Source organism: Talpa occidentalis, unplaced genomic scaffold, assembly GCF_014898055.3.
Source record: "Talpa occidentalis isolate TD23 unplaced genomic scaffold, MPIMG_talOcc4v2.1 talOcc4.8, whole genome shotgun sequence".
NCBI lineage: Eukaryota > Metazoa > Chordata > Mammalia > Eulipotyphla > Talpidae > Talpa > Talpa occidentalis.
Window position 1 is genome coordinate 75,970,951 of NW_023605194.1, and position 22,350 is coordinate 75,993,300.

The 22,350-nt window shown below is 43.0% G+C and overlaps 1 protein-coding gene across 4 annotated transcripts in view; it reads left to right on the forward strand.

Moving 5' to 3' along the window:
• KDM5B (lysine demethylase 5B) overlaps positions 1–18,048 on the forward strand; it is a 76,748-nt gene extending 58,700 nt beyond the window's left edge. Inside the window, exons 18-28 of one of the 4 annotated variants that reach the window (XM_054690417.1) lie at positions 102–216; positions 610–965; positions 1,999–2,137; positions 3,503–3,682; positions 4,308–4,466; positions 6,937–7,422; positions 9,386–9,497; positions 10,326–10,480; positions 11,607–11,927; positions 16,345–16,403; positions 18,037–18,048. In XM_054690417.1, coding sequence (XP_054546392.1) covers positions 102–216; positions 610–965; positions 1,999–2,137; positions 3,503–3,682; positions 4,308–4,466; positions 6,937–7,422; positions 9,386–9,497; positions 10,326–10,480; positions 11,607–11,927; positions 16,345–16,383 — 2,062 coding nt within the window. In that variant the 3' untranslated portion in view covers positions 16,384–16,403; positions 18,037–18,048. The other 3 variants (XM_037497262.1, XM_037497264.2, XM_037497263.2) reach the window with 3 other exon arrangements.
• Positions 18,049–22,350: the final 4,302 nt, after the last annotated feature.

A 22,350-nucleotide genomic window follows, 5' to 3' on the forward strand; every position in this document is an offset into this window, starting at 1 on the left:
TGTTTTTTTCCTTATGTCCTGCATTCATGTGATTCTGGAACCTGGGAAGAGGTGTGAATATGTATGTTCTCATCTGACTTCCTCTAACCTTTGTCTCACAGATATCGATCTGGTGGAGGAAAATCCCAAAATCAGTTGACAGTGAATGAGCTCCGGCAGTTTGTGACACAGCTGTATGCTCTTCCATGTGTCCTCAGCCAGACACCGTTGCTAAAGGTAATTGTAGAGGTGTGTGGGAGGGTACTTTGGTAATCTGTATTCTGTGAATAAGTCCCATTGATACGATGAAGTTGTATTCTTATGTGCTTAATTTGTACATTTATTTACAAATGCTTTCAATAACACATTGAATGATATTATAACATTGAGATTATAACAAGTCCACAAAGGAGAATGCTGGAAATTTTCTGCCTTGAAAATGACTACCTTGTAGTTGGCAGATTTCTATTACAGTTAGTTTTTTTAGCTGTCAGTCAACTTATTCACCCATGTTACTACTAAAATCAAGCGAGTTGGAAGACGGTCACGTTGAACAGCCATTGGAAATCCTAACTACTAAAAGAAGTCATTATTAATTGTTGTTGATGCATCAACCTGTGTTTTTTTAAGGATCTTTTGAATCGTGTAGAAGATTTCCAACATCATAGCCAGAAATTGCTCTCTGAGGAAATGCCCAGTGCTGCTGAACTGCAGGACTTGCTGGATGTCAGCTTTGAATTTGATGTTGAACTTCCACAGCTTGCTGAGATACGTATCCGTCTAGAGCAGGCCCGCTGGCTGGAAGAGGTGCAGCAAGCTTGCCTCGACCCCAGCTCCCTTACTTTAGATGATATGAGACGTCTCATAGACCTAGGGGTGGGTCTGGCCCCATACTCAGCAGTGGAGAAGGCCATGGCCCGGCTTCAGGAACTGCTCACGGTATCGGAGCATTGGGATGACAAAGCCAAGAGTCTCCTCAAGGCCAGGTAAAAAAGCAAACGCATATCTTGCTCTTGGGGGGAGGCTGGGTAATATATCCATCTTAGAGCAAAGAGCACAGTGATTGGCATATCATAGGTGTTCACTAGCTACAGTTGTACATGTAAAATACATGTAGAAATAGCTGGGATATTTGGGGCTGCTTTGGAACTTGGGCAAAATGATATTAATTTTTCTTATTTTACTGATTATGAAGTGAATGATTTGAAGAGACATAACCTTTTCTAACGTTGATGTAAGGAAATTTCCCTGGATGGACCATGTATGGAATTACTCTCTTTGGGAGGAGAAAAATTACAAATAAGTAGAACTGTTTAAACCCACAGTTTAATAAAATAAGTCTTAAAGAGAAATGTGTGAAAGAGAATATGCACTGTTCTGTAAAATGAAGAGAGTGCCAATACTTCCGATAGTAACAAGGGCTGTACTTTTGTACTATTGCTTAGTAATTCAGGACACTTTATCTCTGAATGAGAGACTGGATTGGATTTGGGCTAACCATGTGAAAGAGAAAAAATTAGTCTCTTTCTAGTTTTGTGTTCTGACTGACAGATCCTTATTGGTCCAGTTGTCAACATAAAGAACAATAAATATCTGGGTTATAGACATTCTTTTGTTGTTTTCAGATACAGTGGTCACTGAGCAGAGAATGCAAAATTCTTGGTACTGAGCTTTGAGTATGTTGATATTCTAGAGAAGTTTAATTTTCTTGGTGAGACTGAGTCTTGACAATGTATGTAATTTAACATAGAGCATATTATCACTGTTACCGTCTATAAATGGAACTTTGTGGCTTAAATCAGGAATAAATAGGAAAATAATTATCTTAGATGCTCTTAAGTCTTAGTGCAGCCATTTAAAAGTAGTTAATTTGTTATTTAGTAATACCACTTGAGAAAATTTATTTGTTGTTCTGAATCATTTTCTTTGAAATGATTTTTCTAGTTTCTCTGGTAAACTATAAGAGAAATGAACTGTCACATTAAATGCTAAATAAGCTTTTATATTTCATTTTTATAGACCTCGGCATTCATTGACTAGCCTTGCTACAGCAGTAAAGGAGATTGAGGAGATCCCCGCATATCTGCCCAGTGGTGTGGCGCTGAAAGACTCAGTGCAGAGAGCCAAAGACTGGCTTCAGGATGTAGAGGCCCTGCAGGTTGGTTTACCAAAAATAGGTTCTCTATGTATAAGAATATCTGTAAAAAAACATTAAAAAATTGTAAAGGATACATGTTGGACCTCACTGCATAGATTCAGTATTTGGAGTTGGCCAGATTATTAATTCTGTTCATCCTTATTGGATATACTGACCCACTAGTTGCCTGGACTGGTGGGCTCAAATATTTAAATATTAGCTAATTCAACCAGTTTTCTTAGGGAGCCTGGAAAACCTTCCATGGCAAATTTTGAGTACTTGGTTAGGGACCTAAAGAAAGACCTAAGACAAATTGTGAGAGATGTGGTTTCTAATCTTTGATAGGTACGGTTGTCTTTTGTTAACCACTTGGAGTTTAGATAAGAGTAGCAGATTCTTTGAATCTAGTTATTTGATTACACAGCCGTAGTTGCCCCAAGGGCCCAGAAATTTCACCTTCTAGCAACTTAAACAAAAATGCCCCCCATTTTTATTAAAAAAATAAAGCTTTCCAAGTTTCAAAGTAATTACCCAAAATAGTTAGGATAAAGTGTATGCTCTTATGCTACATGTTATACTTACTGGCATGTCTATAAATTAAAAAAGAGAATTAAATTCACTAGCTTGGACTTTGATAAAAAAATTATTTAATGGACTAAGTTTTAAAAATTTAATTTATGGGCCTCCCCTGTGGTTTAGCGGGTTGAGCGCAGTGCTGTGAAGCTGTCCGTAGCCTTTGCAGTGCGGGTTCAATTCCGGCCAGCCAGAGAGATACCTACATGATGCGGCAGACCTCTCCTGTTTTGCCCGCTGCTCCCCTCAGCAGTGTGTTTCAGTCACTCTGCCTGTTCTTTCCCCACTCTGTCGCTGGTGAATCCTCTCACCCCCTGCATCTCTGGCCTGTACCCCAGCTTTGCATGCATAAATAAAAGTAAATTTAAAAAAAATTTAATTTATACCATTTTTGAATCTCAAGTTTTGCTGAAGTCATCAAACTCCAGGAATAAAATACCATATGGTTTTCTGAATGTTGGTGAAATTTTAAGTGGTGCTGGTTAAGTGAGTCCTAAAAATAAATGCCAAACAGGTCCATTTTAGCCAGATGTTTGCAACAAAACATCTGGACATCTAGTTAATATGGAAGAGAAGACATATTCTTTGATATTATTACACAATTAATGGGTGACCCTACCTAGCCAAAAGGAGGGAGGGGACGCAATGAAAGTACTTCCTGTGCATAGAATTTTCTTAGAGAGTTTTATTCATTTATTTATTTTTAATTTTATGTATTTTACATCGTTCTTTTTTTTTTTGCAATTATGCTTTCTCACTTTATATAGACATATTCTATCTTTCTAAGTTGCTTTAATTTTCCTGATTTATTAGGTTGGAGGACGTGTGCCAGTGTTAGACACACTCATAGAACTTGTTACACGAGGTCGATCCATCCCGGTACATCTGAACTCTTTGCCAAGACTGGAGTTACTGGTAGCTGAGGTTCAGGCTTGGAAAGAATGTGCTGCTACTATATTCTTGCCTGAGAACTCTCCATATTCTCTCCTAGAGGTAAGTTTGCACCCAATCCCTCTATAAGACATTGGAGCTTCTAGCTTGGTTAAACACACAGACCCTCAAATTCAGTGGTGGCACCACTAATTGATCTGTGTTCTGTGAGTTATTTTTCTCATTAGAGCCAGAGTCTTCTAAGATTCTAGTGAAATAACCTTTAAGTGTTTTCTGAATACATTTAAAATAGCATTCAGAGGCTAAGGAAAAGCAGTTTTCTCATTGTAATTTGTCAATCTGTGTTGAAATTGGGCTTTTACCTTGGCTGTGCTCAATACTTACATTTAGTTGGCCTGATAAATGATGTCATCTACCTCTCATAAAAGACTGTTGTTAACACTTGTTATATTTTTTATAAGCTAATACCAGTATGCATTATTACTGGAATCAGTATAAGATAATTTTTACTTACTATTTAATTAAATCTGGAATCCAAGTCAATCCAAAATCTGCTTCCCTTCCTTTGTAGAGGAGGGTTTTGTGGCCTCAGGGTTGCATATTCCAAAGAAAACGTCAGAAACTAAGAAATTTACATCTTTCCCACTGTTCAGGTTTTTATTTTGGGATTTCCAAATGCTTTGTCTGAAATCCATCTTACCAGTCGTTGTGCTTTGTCCCATATTAGGTGCTGTGTCCTCGGTGTGATATTGGCCTTTTGGGATTGAAGAGGAAGCAGAGAAAGTTAAAGGAGCCCTTGCCAAGTGGAAAGAAGAAAAGCACCAAACTGGAAAGTCTGAGTGATCTAGAGAGAGCTCTGACTGAAAGCAAAGAGACCTCTTCGGCTGTATGTAATGGGTTTTTTCTTCTCCTTTCTAAGTTCTCTAGGGAGGATATTTTCTGACTTTCCTTTGTTTACAGGGTATTGGGAAAGCAAGTAGAAGAATAATTTTTCTCAGTCTTACCAAAAAAGACTTTCTGAAAATTGTCACGTGTACACGTGTAGAAGTTTTGATGGATGATGCATAGAGGAACAGACGATTGTTCAGAAGGCCTCCCAGACTTAGAAATGGCCTTGTCGGTGTCTGTGGGCTGATCCAGGGATGCAGACAAGGGATATCAAGGCTAACAGATATGTGACACTGTAGTGCAATTTATTAATTTGCAGTAATAAATACAATTAAAAATGTATTGGATAATTTTGAGCCCCATCTGCATATTAGTAAGCATTTTGGTTCAGAGATAACATCATTTTCAAGAAGATGAGACAGTGTCTAGCTAATGTTTAGTGAAAACATTATTGTAATAAGAGGATAGTTCTGTGATTTGGATTATTTTTAGAAAGTTTTGATTAACTATAGTCACCATGCTTTCATTACTCCCTGGGACTTACAGTTCCATTTGGATGTTTTTAATAGTGCAGAGCTTTGCCCATTTTAGAGTAGGAATTTCCCAGGTCACATGGGTCCATCCCGTGGGCTAGAGTACCTTCTTACTCCCTATCTTACTGTTGACATGGGATTGCCTTGATTTAGTTGTCCATTTTGACACAGACTTTCTTTGGGCATATTAGGATATTCAGTCAGATCTAGTCAGATATTGCTGCCTGAGCACCACTGTGGTGTTTTAAGTGCTACTTTCCACTATTATGTCCATGGTTCATTTTTGTGAAGACTCTGTCGGTTTGGAAGTGATGGGCATACTGTGCCTTTCACAGTGCATTTAGCCTCTCCCCGTCTAATCTGTGGGCTGCTATAAGAGCTCCTGTATGTTACCTGTTGATTTCATGGAAGAACTTTTAAAGGCCAGTCATTTGTTCTCCATTTCTAAGCTGTGGGAAGGCATCTTGTTATCACATGACTCATATACTGTTTGCTCATCAATAGAGAAAAGTAGATTTTTTTTTTTAAATATGTCAGATGTTAATTACCTGGCATAAGTTAGATATTGTTGCTTTTTTTTTACCCTGCCCACCCCGCCACCGCATGCATTTTCTTCTGCAGTCCAAAAAAAGATAATGGAGACTTTGTTCTGGCTTCATAAATGAGGTGCCTCATCTGGTGAGTCATGATGGATCTGATTGTGGGCAGATCTGATAATTAGAAATGTTTTTAACTATGACAGATTAACATGTAAGGATTTAGAATAGACTTAATGAAAAGGAATAGGTCCTAGAACCTTTAGCTTTTGTTTCTAGAGAGGAAAGGTCAGTTTTAGAAATCCTTGCTTGAACCTCATTTGTATTTCCCTCTCAGTAAAGTAATAGAGGAGGACTTTAGTGGCCCAGTCTTGGCCAGTGAAAGTAGACATTTAGAGATGGCTAACCCCGACAGAACTAGTGATTTGAATTTGACACCTTTAGACTCTGCTTTTACTTCATGGTGCATAGTAATAAATCTGTAATGCCTGGGCTAGTTTATATGTTGGATATTATGTATGTATTAGTCTTTTTTTTTTTTAATAGAGGCAAGTTTTTATTTATTTGTTTGTTTGTTTGTTTTGTTTATACAAGCACTGGGTACAGTCAGAAGCGCGGGAGGGTGAGAGAATTCACCAGAGCCAGAGCGGGGAGCAGAGCAGGCAGAAGGACCGAAGTACACTGCTGAGGGGAGCAGCGGGCGGCAGGAGAGGTCTGCGCACCACGTGGGACCCTCCTCCGGTGGCCGGGGAGCAGCCGGGGATTGAACCGGTGCCGCAGAGGCCGCGGGCAGCTTCGCAACCCAGCGCTCAACCGCTGCGCCACTGGGGAGGCCCATATTAGTCTGTTAATTAAAGTTCCCCTTACAGACAGCTTGTAAAGGAATCAGAAATATGTTCAGTAAATGATTTTGCTTTTTATTGTGAAGTTGCTTCTATTTGTTTTTAAGTCATTCATATAGGTTCATTGAACTCAGCACCTTGGTGGGTCATGGCCCTTTTTAATAGAGAGGAAAGACTTTACAATAAGTATACATATAGTGTGAAAAACTTTGAAGAGAAGGAATTTTAGGTGTAAGTGTGCAAGGAAGTTGGACTTTCAAGAAGTTGTGTATGTTTAGTAATTGCTCACATTGTTTGCTGTGTGCCGACAGAGCGTCTGTCACACGTCTTTCCTTTACTCATCATCACAGCCCTATTACTAACCTTTATACCTGTGGAAATTTGGTCACAGCAGGATGTGTTGTCCAATGTCACTTGCACAGCTTAATGAAACAGCCAGCATTTGAATGCAGATAATCTGTTCTGGAGCTCAGATGCTTAACCCCTGGGGCCTGGACATTTTAGGGGAAGGTCAAGTTCTGCATGATGTTATCTTTGATTGTTAACTCCTCTTTTAGATGGCAACACTTGGGGAAGCTCGCCTAAGGGAAATGGAAGCCTTGCAGTCTCTTAGACTAGCCAACGAAGGGAAATTGCTGTCACCTGTGCAAGATGTGGAGTTGAAAGTCTGCCTGTGTCAGAAGGCCCCAGCTGCCCCTATGGTCCAATGTGAACTCTGCAGGGATGCTTTCCACACTAGCTGTGTGGCAGTACCCAGTATTTCACAAGGCCCCCAGATCTGGCTTTGTCCACATTGTCGGAGGTCAGAGAAACCTCCGTTAGAGAAAATTCTGCCCCTGCTGGCCTCCCTACAGCGTATCCGGGTTCGCCTTCCTGAGGGAGATGCACTTCGGTATATGATTGAAAGAACCGTGAACTGGCAGCACAGAGCCCAGCAACTGCTCTCATCAGGGAATCTCAAATTTGTGCAAGATCGAGTGGGCTCAGGACTGTTATATAGCAGATGGCAAGTCACAGCAGGAGCGGTGTCAGAGACAAACAAGGTGAGTCTGGACTTTTTTTTTTGTTACAGGAGTCTGATTGACTGTATATTTTTTTTTTTTTTAAACTCTTTTTTTTTTTTTTTATAGAGGCATGTTTTATTTATTTATTTATTTGTTTTTTGTTTGTTTGTTTGTTTTTGTTTATACATGCACTGGGTACAGTCAGAAGCACGGGAGGGCGAGAGAATTGACTGTATATTTTTTTTTTTTTTTTTTTTTAATAGGAAATTTTATTTTTTTTTATTTATTTTTTTTTAATAGAGGCATGCTTATTTATTTATTTATTTGTTTGTTTGTTTTTGTTTATACAAGCACTGGGTACAGTCAGAAGCGCGGGAGGGTGAGTGAATTCACCAGAGCCAGAGCAGGGAGCAGAGCAGGCAGAAGGACCGAAGGACACTGCTGAGGGGAGCAGCGGGTGGCAGGAGAGGTCTGCGCGCCATGTGGGACCCTCCTCCGGTGGCCGGGGAGCAGCCGGGGATCGAACCGGCGCCGCAGACGCCGCGGGCAGCTTCGCAACCCAGCGCTCAACCGCTGCGCCACCGGGGAGGCCCTTGACTGTATATTTTTACTGAACCTATAGCTCTGGTGTTGCTGTTCGCTTAGTGATCATTACCAGTTACCAACACTCGCTTTATGTGTAGCTCCCCATGTCAAGGGTCCTGTGTACTACCATGTTCTTTTAGTTTCTTCTGCTCTTGATAGTCAGGAGTTGTTGCTCATGTCCTCTCTCTATAGCAGATTTCACCTTTTCATATATTCATATAATATTTCCATTGATGTGTATGAACTCATAGATGTATATATGTCTAACATATAGGCATATTTTAAATTTTTGTTGGACTAAAAATTTCCCCCTTGCTTCCTCTCAGTGTAAGTGACTTGAGTGTAAAGGGGGAAGTGTCTCTTCCTACCTACCCTTTGAGGAAGACCAGATTTAGAAGAATCTAAGCACTGTGTTGCTTTGGAGGAAAGCAGTGGGTTTCATACCATCTTTCTGTCAAAAGTCAGAATCTTTTTTTTTTTTTAAGATTGATTTATTTATGCATTCAGGAGCTGGGATACAGGCCAGAGGTGCGGAGGTGAGAGGATTCACCAGAGACAGAATGGGGAGCAGAACAGGCAAATCTACTGAAATACACTGCTGAGGGGAGCAGTGGGCGAGACAGGAGAAGTCTGCTTCGACGTGTGGGTTGCACCCTGGCCGGCTGGGGATCAAACTTATGCTGCAAAGGCTGCAGATTGCTTCATAGTGTGATGCTTAACCCCTTGCGCCACCAGGGAGGCCCAAAAGTCAGAATCTTTTGACCATCACTGGGGTAGGCAGAATTTTCTGTCTTCTTCCACAGAGGATGTCTGCAGGAAAAGATTGTGAGCATATCAGAAAAATACAGTGAGGAGACTGGTGTTCAGTCTTTTCATAAGGTTAATCTGATGACTTTCAGGTCATTTTTCTAGATTTTTTAGTAGTGATATCATACCTCTTTGTGCTGTACTAACACAAGACACATGGATTATTTGTGAAGACATTTGTGTTTTTTGCAGATATGCTAGGGATTTGGATTTTTATTAATAAACACTGAAGGTGAGGAGGTGGGTGTGACTAACTGGCAGTTCTTCAGCTGGTTTCCTCAAAGGAGAACACATCTGTGTTCACTGTGTGCTAACCTATGTAAGGAGACTTATATTTACATTAAAAGGCTATACCTTCTGTCCTTGTGTAAAGGAAAGGACTTATTCCAGTGGTGCTCTTTACCTCTGTGAAATCAGTCCAAGTGAAAACAGGAACACGAAAGTCTTGCTGGATATGAATTGATTTGCCGGATCTAAAACGGCAGGAGACTTCTTCCAATTTAGAAAAATCAAGTCTTTTTCTTCCTTGGTTGCCTATCTCAAAACCCAGGCTACGTTCATTGGACTGGTAGATGTATTTTTAACCCTAGAAATGGTTTCCTTCCTTTAGGTATCTCAACCTCCTGGCACAACATCCTTTTCCTTGCCTGATGATTGGGACAACAGAACCTCATATTTACATTCTCCCTTCTCTACTGGACGGAGTTGTATCCCCCTCCATGGTGTGTGGTTTGTTGTTGTTTTTGAGGGCTGGATAGTAACAAGTGACCTTGCAGTAGGTTTTTGCTATAGATCAGATGCCATAAAAAAGGATTTTATCCTCAATTGTGGAGTATGGGTTCCTATATATTTGTAAGGTAGAAGGAGCATAGCTCAAAGCTTATAAATGCAAAGCAATAGAGAAGGAGGCTTTTATATCCATTGCTTTCAGAAATGAAAGGGTTAATCCCATGCCAACTATTAATTAAATGTCAAGCATTTTGATCAGATGCTAAGTCAAGGATCCCCTTCACACTGTTAATTAGGGAGACCTATGGAGGATCTTAGAGATAATCCACACTTGAAACCCACTTCCTTTTTCCCTGTACTTACCTATAAATGACTGCCTTGTGAGGTAAGCCCAAAGCTGCATCATGTCAAGAGGCCCTATCCTCAGTCATCACAAGGACATCGTGTATCCAGGTGTGGGCTCCGAGCTACTTGATGCACCCAGGTTGGCCCTGCCCTCGGCTGTTTGTGCTTTCTACTTAAATTCTTAAAAAGCTGTCAAGGCAGAGGTGCAGCCTTTTCTGTATTAGCAGTAAGTTTGTGAGGGAGGGATTCATTGTGGAATTAATAATTTCTGATAATCATGAGACTTAGGAAATCTAGTTTGGGCTCTGTTAATGTTGTGGCTTTAGGAACATTAAGTGAAACTAAAGAGTAATTTTACAGTGAGAGGGGTTTAGTGGTATAAGGAGCAATTCTGTTCTCCTGCTTATTAACAGGTCTCATGTCAGTGTGAAACTCCCTTTGTTGTCAGCATTATGATTTGGTCTGATCTTTAACAGGTATTAGTCCAGAAGTGAATGAACTGTTGATGGAAGCCCAGTTGCTCCAGGTATCCCTTCCTGAAATTCAGGAACTTTACCAGACTCTACTTGCAAAACCAAGTCCTGCTCAGCAACTTGACCGAAGCTCACCAGTTAGATCCAGCAGTGAGAAGGTGAGTGTCTGGGAAATGGTATCATTCCATCTAGATAGTTTGGAGAATGATGATCAGAAAAGGGTGCAAACTGTCCTTCTTGCAACCCCATTCCTCAGGCTGTGAATGAGCAGTAGAGGCTGGATGTCACTTTGGGCACACAACTTGGATTTTGGCTCTGTTTTTTAAGTAGTTGTGTGATTTTTTTTTTTTTTTTTAAGTAGGGTACTTCTCATTCCCATGTAATAATAGCTAGAAGCAAGATTATTTTCTCCTCTAAAAGAACTGTAGAGATGAAAATGTAATTATATCTGGGAAGGCCTTTTGGGATAAAGCCTTCAAAAATCAGAGATATTCTTGGAATTAACATTTAACAAATGCTTTATGTAACTCCTCTAAGCCTAACAAGACAGCTGGCATGAGGACTGGGTGATTAGACTGAGGATGCCCCTTTTGAGTGCTGGCTACTTGAAGAGGAAGCTATGTATAATGTTCTGTTTCTTTGCATAAAGATGCTGCTACTACTTCAACTTGTGAGCTAACTGACCTGTAACATTTAAGACCACTGAGAATATAGTCAGGACAGAGAGGAGTCTCACTAAAGATGGCATGAGGGATTGATATTGATATATAGAATTTAATTTCTCTTTATATGTTAGTTTATCACTGTTATTGATAGTGTTCACTTTAACATGTCTTCCTTCCATAAGGGGCGGGAATGTATGTACTTAAAGGAGGAGAAGGCATCTATATGGTTCCTTAGACATGTGTAGGTTAAAGGATAAGCAAAAATACCTAGAAACTATGTAGTCATCAATCACTTACTCACTGATTTGGTAAAAAGAATGTAGGGCATCTCCCATTTCCTGGTGCTACTTGGCTAACTTGAAAACTAATCATGTCTGTAATATTTTCATTTTCTAGTATTCCTCAGATGGCATTAATATTTGGGAAAGAAGTCAGTTAAGTTCAAATAAGTTGTCATCGAAGGCGTGAAGGGGGGAAGGTAGTGTGGTGGTGGTGTAGTTAGGAGGCAGAGTGTGGAGTAGGGACCGTCTGGTTTCTTGCAGAGCTAATACTTAGCTCCCCCAGTTCTAGTAGTAGGCATACCAGAGGCTACAATTGAGCCTGTCCATCTTCTGCCCAGAATGACTGCTGCCGCGGGAAGCGAGATGGAATCAACAATCTTGAGAGAAAACTTAAGAGACGCCTGGAAAGAGAAGACCTCTCCAATGAGCGGTGGGATCGCATCAAAAAAATGAGGACCCCCAAGAAGAAGAAAATCAAACTGAGCCACCCCAAGGACATGAACAATTTCAAGTTAGAGAGAGAGCGTAGCTATGAATTAGTCCGTTCTGCCGAAACCCATTCCCTGCCCTCAGATACATCCTATTCTGAACAGGAGGACTCTGAGGATGAAGATGCCATCTGTCCAGCTGTGAGCTGCCTGCAGCCAGAAGGAGATGAGGTCAGTGAGGTTTGGGCCGTAGAGGACGTGCTTTCCCTTAACTCAGAAACCCTGTGAGCTAGACCTCATCTCGCTGGGTCTTTCTCTTCTGCTTATCTGCTTTGAGCTGATCTGAATGGATTGCTCAGCCCTCCCCCCACTGATATCTGTGCTCTTACCATCGTTCCTGAGTCTTCTCCCTTTTCTGAAGAAACTCTTAAAAATTCTTCCCTTTTTCCTCTTCCTGCTCTTCCAGCTTTCACCGTCCTGGCGCTAAGAAGGTGGGAGGGATGCTGATGTAATGCCCTTTTGCTTACTTATCACAGGGCGACGCTGTCTTAGCCCCAAAGCAGTCACGACTTGAAGAATGGCTTTGACTCGGTTGCTTTGGCTGGTGGGCCAGCTACACTCTTTTGGCTTAGCTGTTGTGCCAGAGGCCCCCGTGGTGGGACAGTGGCCCTTAGTGGCAAATGGCCTGAATGTCTTGAGGCTGGCCTGCCCGATTTTGAATCACATTTTTTCCTCTGAAAACCCCGTCTCCCTGCTCTTTGTAACCAGGTGGACTGGGTCCAGTGTGATGGCAGCTGCAATCAGTGGTTTCATCAGGTCTGTGTTGGTGTTTCTCCAGAGATGGCAGAGAAAGAAGACTACATCTGTGTGCGCTGTACTGTGAAGGACGCACCAAGCCGAAAATAAAACAAAACAAAACACACACACACACCCCACCCCCTACTTAATGTAATTCAGGACTGCAACCAAGAAGATTCTTCAATTTCTCAGCAAAGCTGCAGGACTGGTATTCAAACCAGCCTGTAAACGGTGCTATTTCTACTCCTTTTGGGATCATTTTTCCAGAACTCTTTGAAAAAAAGAAAAAACACCTAAAAAATTTTTTGACACTTTTTGTATTTTTTTCCTTAAGAGCTGTTTGTGGTTGTTGAGGTTTGAAATGCTGACTGTTTTTTGCAGGGGTTTCCACCAATTTGAAAGGCGTTGGAGCTTGCATCTTTTCATGTACAGCATTAAAATCTTACCTCTGTCTGGGATTTACCGGCTTGAGAGTCCAACTCAGTTTCAGTGCCTAGAAGGGCACCAGAAATTCCAGTAAATCCTCATTTGAGGAATTCCTCTCGTTTACTCTGTTACCATATTGGGGAACTTAAGTTTTTCACTTTGGGGATTTTGTTTGTTTCTTTATCCACTTTTCTTTTTTCTGGTAGACTAGGTTTATTTATCTAAGCAATAACTTCTATGTTGGTTTCAGTGGCTGGAATTAAAACAAAACAAAACAAACTTCCAAACGGTGTGTTGGTGCTTTAGCATTTGGTTAATGTACAGAACGCAAATGTCTAGTTTCTAGTGTCACTGATGAACTAGTGATGTAGAAAAGAGACTGCTCTGTAAGTAACTGCCACGGCTGTATTTTGGCTTCTCCCCGCCTCCCCCCCCCCCCCCATTTTTTGGTAGCTTGTATCAAATGTTGCAGTTTATATTGTGGAATAAACCCTTGGTCCTAACAGAACACTAAATGCTGGTTATTTAGAAGCCATGAGACGCCTGCTGCTTCTGCCCTCAGCCCTTGGCTTTGAAGAGCCATGGGGGGTTGCTCGCTTTTGCCTCTGCAAGCAGGCTACAGTAGCTGCAGATGGTAGCCTGCGAACATTAGGGGGTTCTTTTGTATCCTGCTCTGTTTGGTAGGCCATATGCCTTCAGCCCCCACAAATAAAGAACCCCCCACCCTGTAGTCTTCAAGGGATAGAACCTGTCTTTAAAGCCATGCTGTTTTTTAATAAGCTTGTTCAGAATGTCGGTGAGTCACTCCAACCCTCACATCAACCCTTTTTGTGGAAATGATGCCCTTACTATATTTAAGCTGATGGGAAGAGCTGGTCTAGGGTTACGATGGTAGAAGGAAATCACAGCAGAGGGCCAAGAAAGTATGGGTGGAGAAAAAATTTGTGAACACCTAGGCTTTACCTTCCTGGTTTCCTTCCCCGTCTAACACTGGGGGTTATTAGTTGTGGGGAGCCCATTAGCCTTTCTTTTGTTCTTTTAAAGGACTCTCATCTGCAGAGGAGGAGATGTTGTGGTAAACAGAACAGACGCACACCTGCTTGCTTTCTCTTATTCTGTTGCTAATCTTTGTTTTCCATACATTCTATAGCCATAAACCTGAAGATGGGTAGCACTAGTGGGCCTTTAATAAAACAGCAACAAAAACAGCAGTTTGTGATGTAGCAGAGATTTAAATGTACTATCCCCTTTTACGCTATTAAAATAATTAAATCTCTTGAAGAATGACTCCTAATTGTCTGCAGTTTTCCCAGAGTTGTGATATTTTCTCCTTGTCTGATGGGGGTTCTGGGGCCAGCAGAGAAGAATAGTCTCCAGAGTACAATCTATAATATTAGTGGCTTGGCCTTTTTAAGTGTCCAAATTCATAGAACCCCCCTGCCATTGGGCAGATGCCAACAATTCCAGCTCCATTGAGAAAGTAAACTGAAGAATATGTTGTTGCTAGAATAAAAGGAAAAGAAAGCTTTTGCTAATCTAGTGTACACCTTACCCCACACCCTCTAGTTTTTCCTTTCTGGTTGTATGTAATCCTTGATCACAGCATCCTCGGTGAGGTGGAGTGAGGGGAGGGAGCGAGGCAGATCACTTTACCAGTCATCTTTTTACGTACGGGGATACTGGAGCTAGGGAGCCAGTGGCTAGTGTACTGTTACATGCTGCTCGTAGACAACTCTGGTGCTGTCTTCCTGCTCCCTTGTGCTGTTCATCCCACCTTGAACACAGTCGGACACTGTAAGTGAACACAGATGTGGGTTTACCTTCCAAGTGGTGCATTCTCTTACGTATCCAGAATGACTAGAGTGATTCTGTTGCCTAAAAGCAATGTTTTATTGTATCTTAGCTGTAAATTAACCTGTATCCTAGAGAAACTCCTGAATTTGGGGAAAGAAGACAAAACCCACAGAAACTGGCACTTTTCCATCTCAGTATTCCCTGCAGGAATATGAGGTGGGGGAGAGAGGACTGTGTTAGATTGGAGCCTGAGCCAGAAGGGCCAGGGGTGAAGAATCTAGAGAACTTGAATCTGGGTGGATGAGTACCCCTGCCTCCCCACCACCATACTCTGACATTGGTGTTTTTCCTTCCACATCAGATTCTGGGGTTTTCTTATATGAAGAATTGGTTTGTGTGTGCCTGCCATCCTGGAGGAGGATTGCATAATTTGACTAACTGTAGGAGATGAACTTTTTTTTCACAGCCTCAGTTCAGCATCCTGGGAGGTGGGACTCATTTTCTGTTTCTAGGTTAGCCTGAATAACCTTAAATAGCCAGAGATGCCACCTTTGATAGTGGAGGTTAGTAAAAACCTCGGTTTCCCTGCTTCATTCTGCATGTACCTAATTTGTGATTATACCCACTGTGGGAAAACAACGTGGCCCTTTGGGTATTTGTGCAGCCTGAGACAAAAGTAGGTACCTACCTGAAGGGGGCAAAGTTTAATTTCTCTTTTCAACCATAGTCTGCACTTGTAAGGGGTTAGTTACTGCCTTCCGCGCGCCCCCCACCCCCCGCCCCCATGTATAATGTTGGTTTATATTTGGTATTCTACCAAGACCTGCATCTGGCTTCGTTCCGGCATTGATTAATATTTAGCGCCCATGGGTATTTTTCTGGGCTTAGTCTTGCCTAGGCTTCCTGCCTTACAGCACAAACGGGCATCGGCTGTAGGTGCTGGGTACCTGCGGCGGGAGAGGGCATCGGATGGTGCCTGTTGCCACTCAGTAATGAGCCGAGCTAGCCTGTGCTGGGCGGCCGCCCTGTTGAGTCATCTTTCCTTACCGTAATAATGCAGGGGACACAATCCCCTTCCAATGAAACATTGCCTGTTGGGAAGAAGAGCTAAGAAAAACGAAGATCCCTGTGCCTTTTAGTTGCTGTGATGGTTACGGTCCTTTCTCAATTCCTAGTTCAGCACCAGAGCGGTGGCCTCACAAACTGCCTCTTTCACAGGCCTGGTTGTGTGGCTCCTTTAAGGCTCTCACCTTTCTCTGATATTCCATGTGTAACTTGTAATAGAAATGTTATTGAAAAGCTGCCTAAAGAAAACATTGTATAAGGTAGGAACTTGTATAAAGCAATACCATTTGTAAATCCATTTTCAAAGCATAAAGGATCAATTTGTAAAATGTATTGTTCCTTCCAAATTTATGTAAACAATGTTTCATATTCCACAATTTTTCATGTTTCACAATTGCTTGCATAGGAGTTTATCTTTACATTTCTATTAGTATAAATGGAACATTTAAAGCCAGCCAATGATAGAACAGATTCTCTGGCTCCCTGTTTTGATTCTGGGTTAATTTTTAAGTACAAGAATGAAGGGCTGGGATATGGTGAGTTTGGATATGTCTTTTGTTTTCAGGACACCCTGCTGCATTGTGATTCAGGAACGGAATTGTGAGGTCATTTGATCTGTTCCAGGTAAGTGGAGACTAAAGAACTTTTCTGCACCCCCTTGGATGGAAAAAGAGAAATTAAAAAGTTGCCTACTGAGGAATCAGTTATTTGTTTTAAAATAAATTACTATGGCCTCCCTGGTGGCATAGAGGGTAATAAGCCTCAGCTCTATCACCACTGAGGCCGGAGTTTGATCCCCAGCCAGGGAGCTGACCCACATGGCACCGCAGACCTCTCCTGTCTTGACCTTGCTTCCCTCAGCAGTGTATTTCAGTCAAGCTGTCTGTTCTGCTCCCCCATTCTGTCTCTGGTGAATCCTCACACACAAACCCGCCCCCGCACTTCTGGCCTACACCCCAAATCTTCTACTCAAAAATAAAAAAATTCCTAAGGACACTCTTCGCACACAAGAAAATCTGGCTCCTCGAAACTTTCTTAGATCTTTGGACAGGTAATTTCCTGTCTGTCCCTGCCAGTACTGTTTGATCTTAATTCTGTAGGACTATACACAAAAGGAATCCCCTTTTACACATGATTGGGACAGTTAAAAGTTCAATTAAACAAAGATACATTTTGTTTAACCTAAATCATGTTTATTCATTTAATAAACCTTAAAATTGAGAAAAATGATAGTTTGGAGGCAAGGGTCCTCATTCACAGTAGTCATGATGCCTTAAGATTATCAGCTTGGGTTTCCTTTAAAATGGACAAGGAATTTAGACATTATGAAGTAATTTGACTTTAGAATTCTAGATATTTACTCATTTTCTCCAGTATACCTATAAGCAACTCTGGTGTTCATAAGAACAACTCTACCACTTCATTGGGGTTTGTAGTAATATAATTGACTAGTAAACATTTAGCCTTACATACCACACAACAGGTAAGAACTGAAGAGGGCAGACTGTTAGTGCTCAGCATGCCAAGCCCTTCAGGACATTTTACAGAAAGTAAAGTAGTTGGTCCAGCTCTTGCAAGCTTTCCTAAGCTCCTAGGAGACTTAAAGATGCTCTGTGTCCCCTGCAGCTAGGGTACCCTGGGACCTTTCTTAGCTCCTTGTGACTATTCCTTAGGCATAGGTAGGCTGTAGGTAGGCTATAGATAGCAAGTATTACTGTTTCACAGGTGTGTGACCTGTGAGCCCCAGGAGAGGTGGACTTTGGGATCTCTAAGACTGATCTGTGCTTGAACACATTTTTAAGGAAGAGCCAAATCTCTGTTTTGCTGGGCCTCAGTGGCGCATAGCCCAGGGGTTGGTGAACTTGGTTCATTCCTTTGCTGTCCTGTTCCCAGACAAATGTAACCAGAACCAGAGTCACTGATGGTTTGGTGTTTTTTTTTTTTTTTTTTTTTTTTTTTTTGGTAGCCCTGGTGATTTCCTGAATCTGACAACCATGTTTAACCTTGACATGGCCACCCCAAGTGGGCAAAACTCAGTGAATTTCCTTTTCAGATATGGAGAACACGGACAATAAACGTTGCATGCTAGGGCTGACCTCATCAGGTGCTTCTGCATCCTCAGCCTGAAAAGAGGCAGGCCCTGGGTATAAGTGCTTCAGCCATGTCCTGTCTTGGAAGATTATCATCTAGCAGAGCTCTGCGGGGGGTGAGGGTGGTGCATGAGTGCAAAGTCTGTTCTCATGCTCTTCATTTCTAGCTCACTCCAAAGCCCGAGAAACACTTCAAGGAGCAAGAGTGAACAGCTTGCTTGGGAATGAGGTTTCTCATTGAATCAAGAGAAAGTCAAAGCAGACTTTCAATCAAAAAGCAAAGCAGATGAGCTGGAGAAGGACTAAGGTAGTAGTTATGCTTGGATACTAATGCTGTCAGCTCAATAATCTTAATAATTTTCCACTGATTTTATTTAGCACCTGTACCTGAGTTAGAGCAACTCTGGCTGCCACTCCAAGATTGACCATCAGAGGGCACCATTTAGTTTCTCTGCTATGATTCTTTTGGGTTGATGTAGGTTTGTCCTGTTTAGATTGGCCAGGAAAGAAACAGTGAGTTGAGGCAATCTTCAAAGGGACCTTGTTGCAGGGATTACAATGTTAGGGGTGATCACAGGGAAGGACTGGCCCTGATCACAGGACAGGTTCTGACCTAAAAACTTACCTCCTTTCCCAAGAGCCAAGCCACCATCTTTGGAGAAGGGTCCAGGACAGAATCCTTATTTCTTACTGAGGACTTTGAGTCAAGTTTAGAATAGCCAGGACCTCAGGGAAGCAGACATAGAAACTGATAATTCCTTCGTTGCTCAGTGGCTTATCGACTAGGCACTGGGGAAGCAGTTGTGGGGGATATGGGACTTGAACTGGATTTGACTGTAAAGTTTAGCCTGCTGCTGAGCCAGAGGTCAACCCCACAGCCTGCTGTGCGTGGCCACACGTTTTCTACTGTACTGTGACTTCTGCCACTTCTGAGTGCACTTGGAAGCAATCCTATAGCGCCAACTGCCAGGTAATTTAGGGATTTTACATATATTATTTAGTCCTAATATTTCCCGGTGGGTGGCTAGAATTTTGATTCAAAACTTTGCCCTTGATTGTTAGCTATGGAGTTTGAAATAAGCATATCAGAGTCACTTGCTGAAAGGCCGAGCCCAGGGCTACGACATCTCTGCCCAGGAAGATTGTGACCCATTTCCCATCCTGACCTAATGGCAGTCACGGTTGTCTTTGCTACATTAATATTAATCCACTAAACACTTCAGGGTTGGATATTGGAGAGGTTTGGGACAAACTAGCAGGAACTAATAGCCAACAGAAGAGGGCAGCAGAGGACCAGGGACAGGCAGCTTCCTCCCTGGTGCTCCTCCCAGAGCGGGGCTCAGTGGAGGAGAGGCTGTGGTAGGCCTGGACACCCAAGGTCCCTCTGCGGTCCTTTCACTCTGCAACCTGCCCTCAGACGCCAAACCTCTACAATATCAACCCCTCACAAAGTTCATTTCTTCTTAACTTGCCATGGAGGAGGAGATTGAAGGTCTGACGTTGGGTTGTTCTGAGGCAGAGCATGGACCTAAGCTGGGGGCGGTCCCAGTTATGTGCCCAGCATGCTGAGCACTCCACTGAGTCCTACACCAGCCTTTACAGATTCAGGGATGTACAGAACACGGACATGGTACCCAAGGAACTGAATGTTTAGAAGGGAGGTACGCGCACAGGTCTTTATTTTTTCTCACTTTAGTGGCCGTGCATGATTATGACAGAGAAAGAGCAAGGCCTCAGAAATATGAAAATTGCACTGATACTGGAATTATGTCATTCGATCCTTTACTGAGGATAAGGGCCTGGCACATTTAAAATAAGACTGACTTACAAGATTCTCAAGGACCCTTCTCTCATTCATAAACTTGGTTCGACTGCAGCTACTAGAGCAATGCCTTTGGTGAGTCAGAGACAGCTGAAAATTGTTCCAGTGAAGGTGTTCCTCTGAGGAAAGTAGACCTTGCCTCAGAATGGGAACCTTGCATGCAATCTCACATGAGTGAAAGAACTGTTGTGGGGGTCTACTTAGTGCCTTCAAAAACCCTGGTGTGGTCAGAACAAGATGGATGCATCAGGCAAGCTGAGGAAGGAGGCACTTGAGCAAAGTGATGGCGGCTGGAATGATCAGGTACAATAAAAGCCAGCACAGCCCTTAGTGTATGCCAGACTCTGTTCTGAGTGCTTTGCATGCATTCATTTCATACAACATCCCAGTGAAGTTGGTACTGTTACCCCCATTTTACACATGAGAAACTGGATGCAGAGAGGGTAAGACTCAAGGTCACCCAGTGGATACATAGAAGAGCCAGGATTCCAACCCAGATGTCTGGTTGCAGTGTTAGGTGGGCCCTTAAAACTAGGTGGGAGGCTAAGTGCCTTTGTGCCTTTCCTCTGGGGCTGTGACTATGCACAGCTATAGCCATTCCTAAAACATCCCCAACAGAACTTCCGGTGTCCTTAAAGGCTATGGGTTTCCTTTGTCCCACCACCAGTTGGGTGAGGCTTGTAGGCTGAGTAAACATTCATTTTTTCCTAAACAGTTTTTAGTAATTCAGTTAAGTTGGAAATTATTTCAGCTGCTCCATTTAAGGTCCCTTATATTGGATGCCTAAAAGGATAGGCACTCAGGTCTGTGTGGGGACCCGACCTCAGGGTGTCCTGGAGTGAGTAGCAGCTCTGCCCTGGTACTCAGGGCTCACCCTACACCTCCACTTATTAGCAAAGTCACCTCTGTTGGGCCTGAGGCCAGGCATATGCATTGTGTTCCTGGCATCAAGAGCAAGCCAGTGCAAGAAAACCAAGACATTTAGTGATGGAAATTGCATAAGCAAAAGTGTGGAAAATCTCAAGGTGACTGGCCTGACTGGGAAAAGGCAGCCACAGCATCAGGCAGGCATGGGCTGAGGTGACCTGCTCTTGTGGCAGAAGCTCCTAGTCAATGCCCCATAACCTGTATAAGTACCCAGCAGGCCCATGCTGTGTTGCGCTGGGCTGCGTGTGGGGCTCAGCTGCATACACATGTAGCAACTGTCCAGAAGGGAGGTCCGATAATGCAGTACCTTAGGGGCCGGAGACACAGGAACTGGCTCCGGGTGTTCAGTCTCTTTTGAACCTTCCCCCAATCAAGCCATAGGCTGAGCATGAGAAGCCAGAGCAACCTCTTGACTTCTAGGCTGTTTCCTTGGGAAAGTCACTTAACCTCTCAGCAAATGAGGGGACTCTTCATTAAACTTGCTGTCCTAGAACAGAGACAATGATTACTGCAAGACCATTTTTTTAAAAAGATTTATTTACGCATACATGAACTGGGGAGTAGGCCAGAGGTACGGGAGGGGGCGGGGGTGTGAGAGGATTCACCAGAGACAGAATGGGGAGCAGAACAGGCAGATCTATTGAAATACACTGCTGAGGGGAGCAGCTAGCGAGACAGGAGAGGTCTCCTGTGCCATGTGGGTCGCCTCCCTGGTGGATATCGAACTCTAGCTTGATAGTGCTGAGACTTAACCCCTTGCGCCGCCAGGGAGCCCCTGCAATGTGTAATTTGAATGTCAGTTCTGGAGTACTTACCGCTAGGCACTGTGTCAGGCACTTGGGTTACCTCAGTTGATCCTCACCAGGTGTCTGGGGTGGTCTGTAAGTACTCGGGGTCTGTGAGAGGTGTGCCAAGATTCAAACCCAACCCTGCAGCGAGTGCTAAGCACATGCCCCCTGAGAAGTTGACAGGGGAGAGGGCCTTGCAGCCTCTCTAACTCAACCATGATGTGACTGGCTTGGCTTTTTTTTTTTTTTAAGTTTTATTTTTATTTACTTATACATATAAGACCTGGGGTGTAGGCCACAGGTAAAGGAGTGGGGGGTGAGAGGATTCACCAGAGACAGAGTGGGGAGCAGAACAGGAGGACTGACTGAAATACACTGCTGAGGGGAACAGTGGGCAAGACAGGAGCCATGTGGATCAGCTCCTTGGCAGGGGATAGAACTCATACTGCAGTGGCTGCTGATAGCTTTATAACACTGACTTTAACCCCTGCGCCATTAGGGAGGCTGTGACTGGCTTTTCTAAAATAAAATTGATCAAGTTTCTTCTGTGCTTAGATTCCTTCAGTGGTTTCCATGACCTTATGAAGAAAAGCCAAACAGCCTGGCTTCTCACCCACAGAGAAGCAAAACCCAGTGCAGGCTTGGCCTTCCCTCGGATCCTTCGACACTGTCCACACCCACCCTGCACTGCGCCCTCCTGAGCACTCTCCACTGCCTCCAGCACCATAATAGCTACCTCACCTGCATTATGTGCTGCGTGTGAACACTGAGCAGGCCCTGAAGCTCCTTGAGCCAATGTCCAAGGCAGGTGGCGAAGTCTCCCACAGATAATGAAGTTGAGGTTTTAGAGAGGTTAAGAAACAAGCCCAAGTTCACACAGCTTTCTGAGTCCTCCCCTCAAGATTTCAGTGAGTACACTGCCCGGCCTAAGCCTGCTGTCTGCC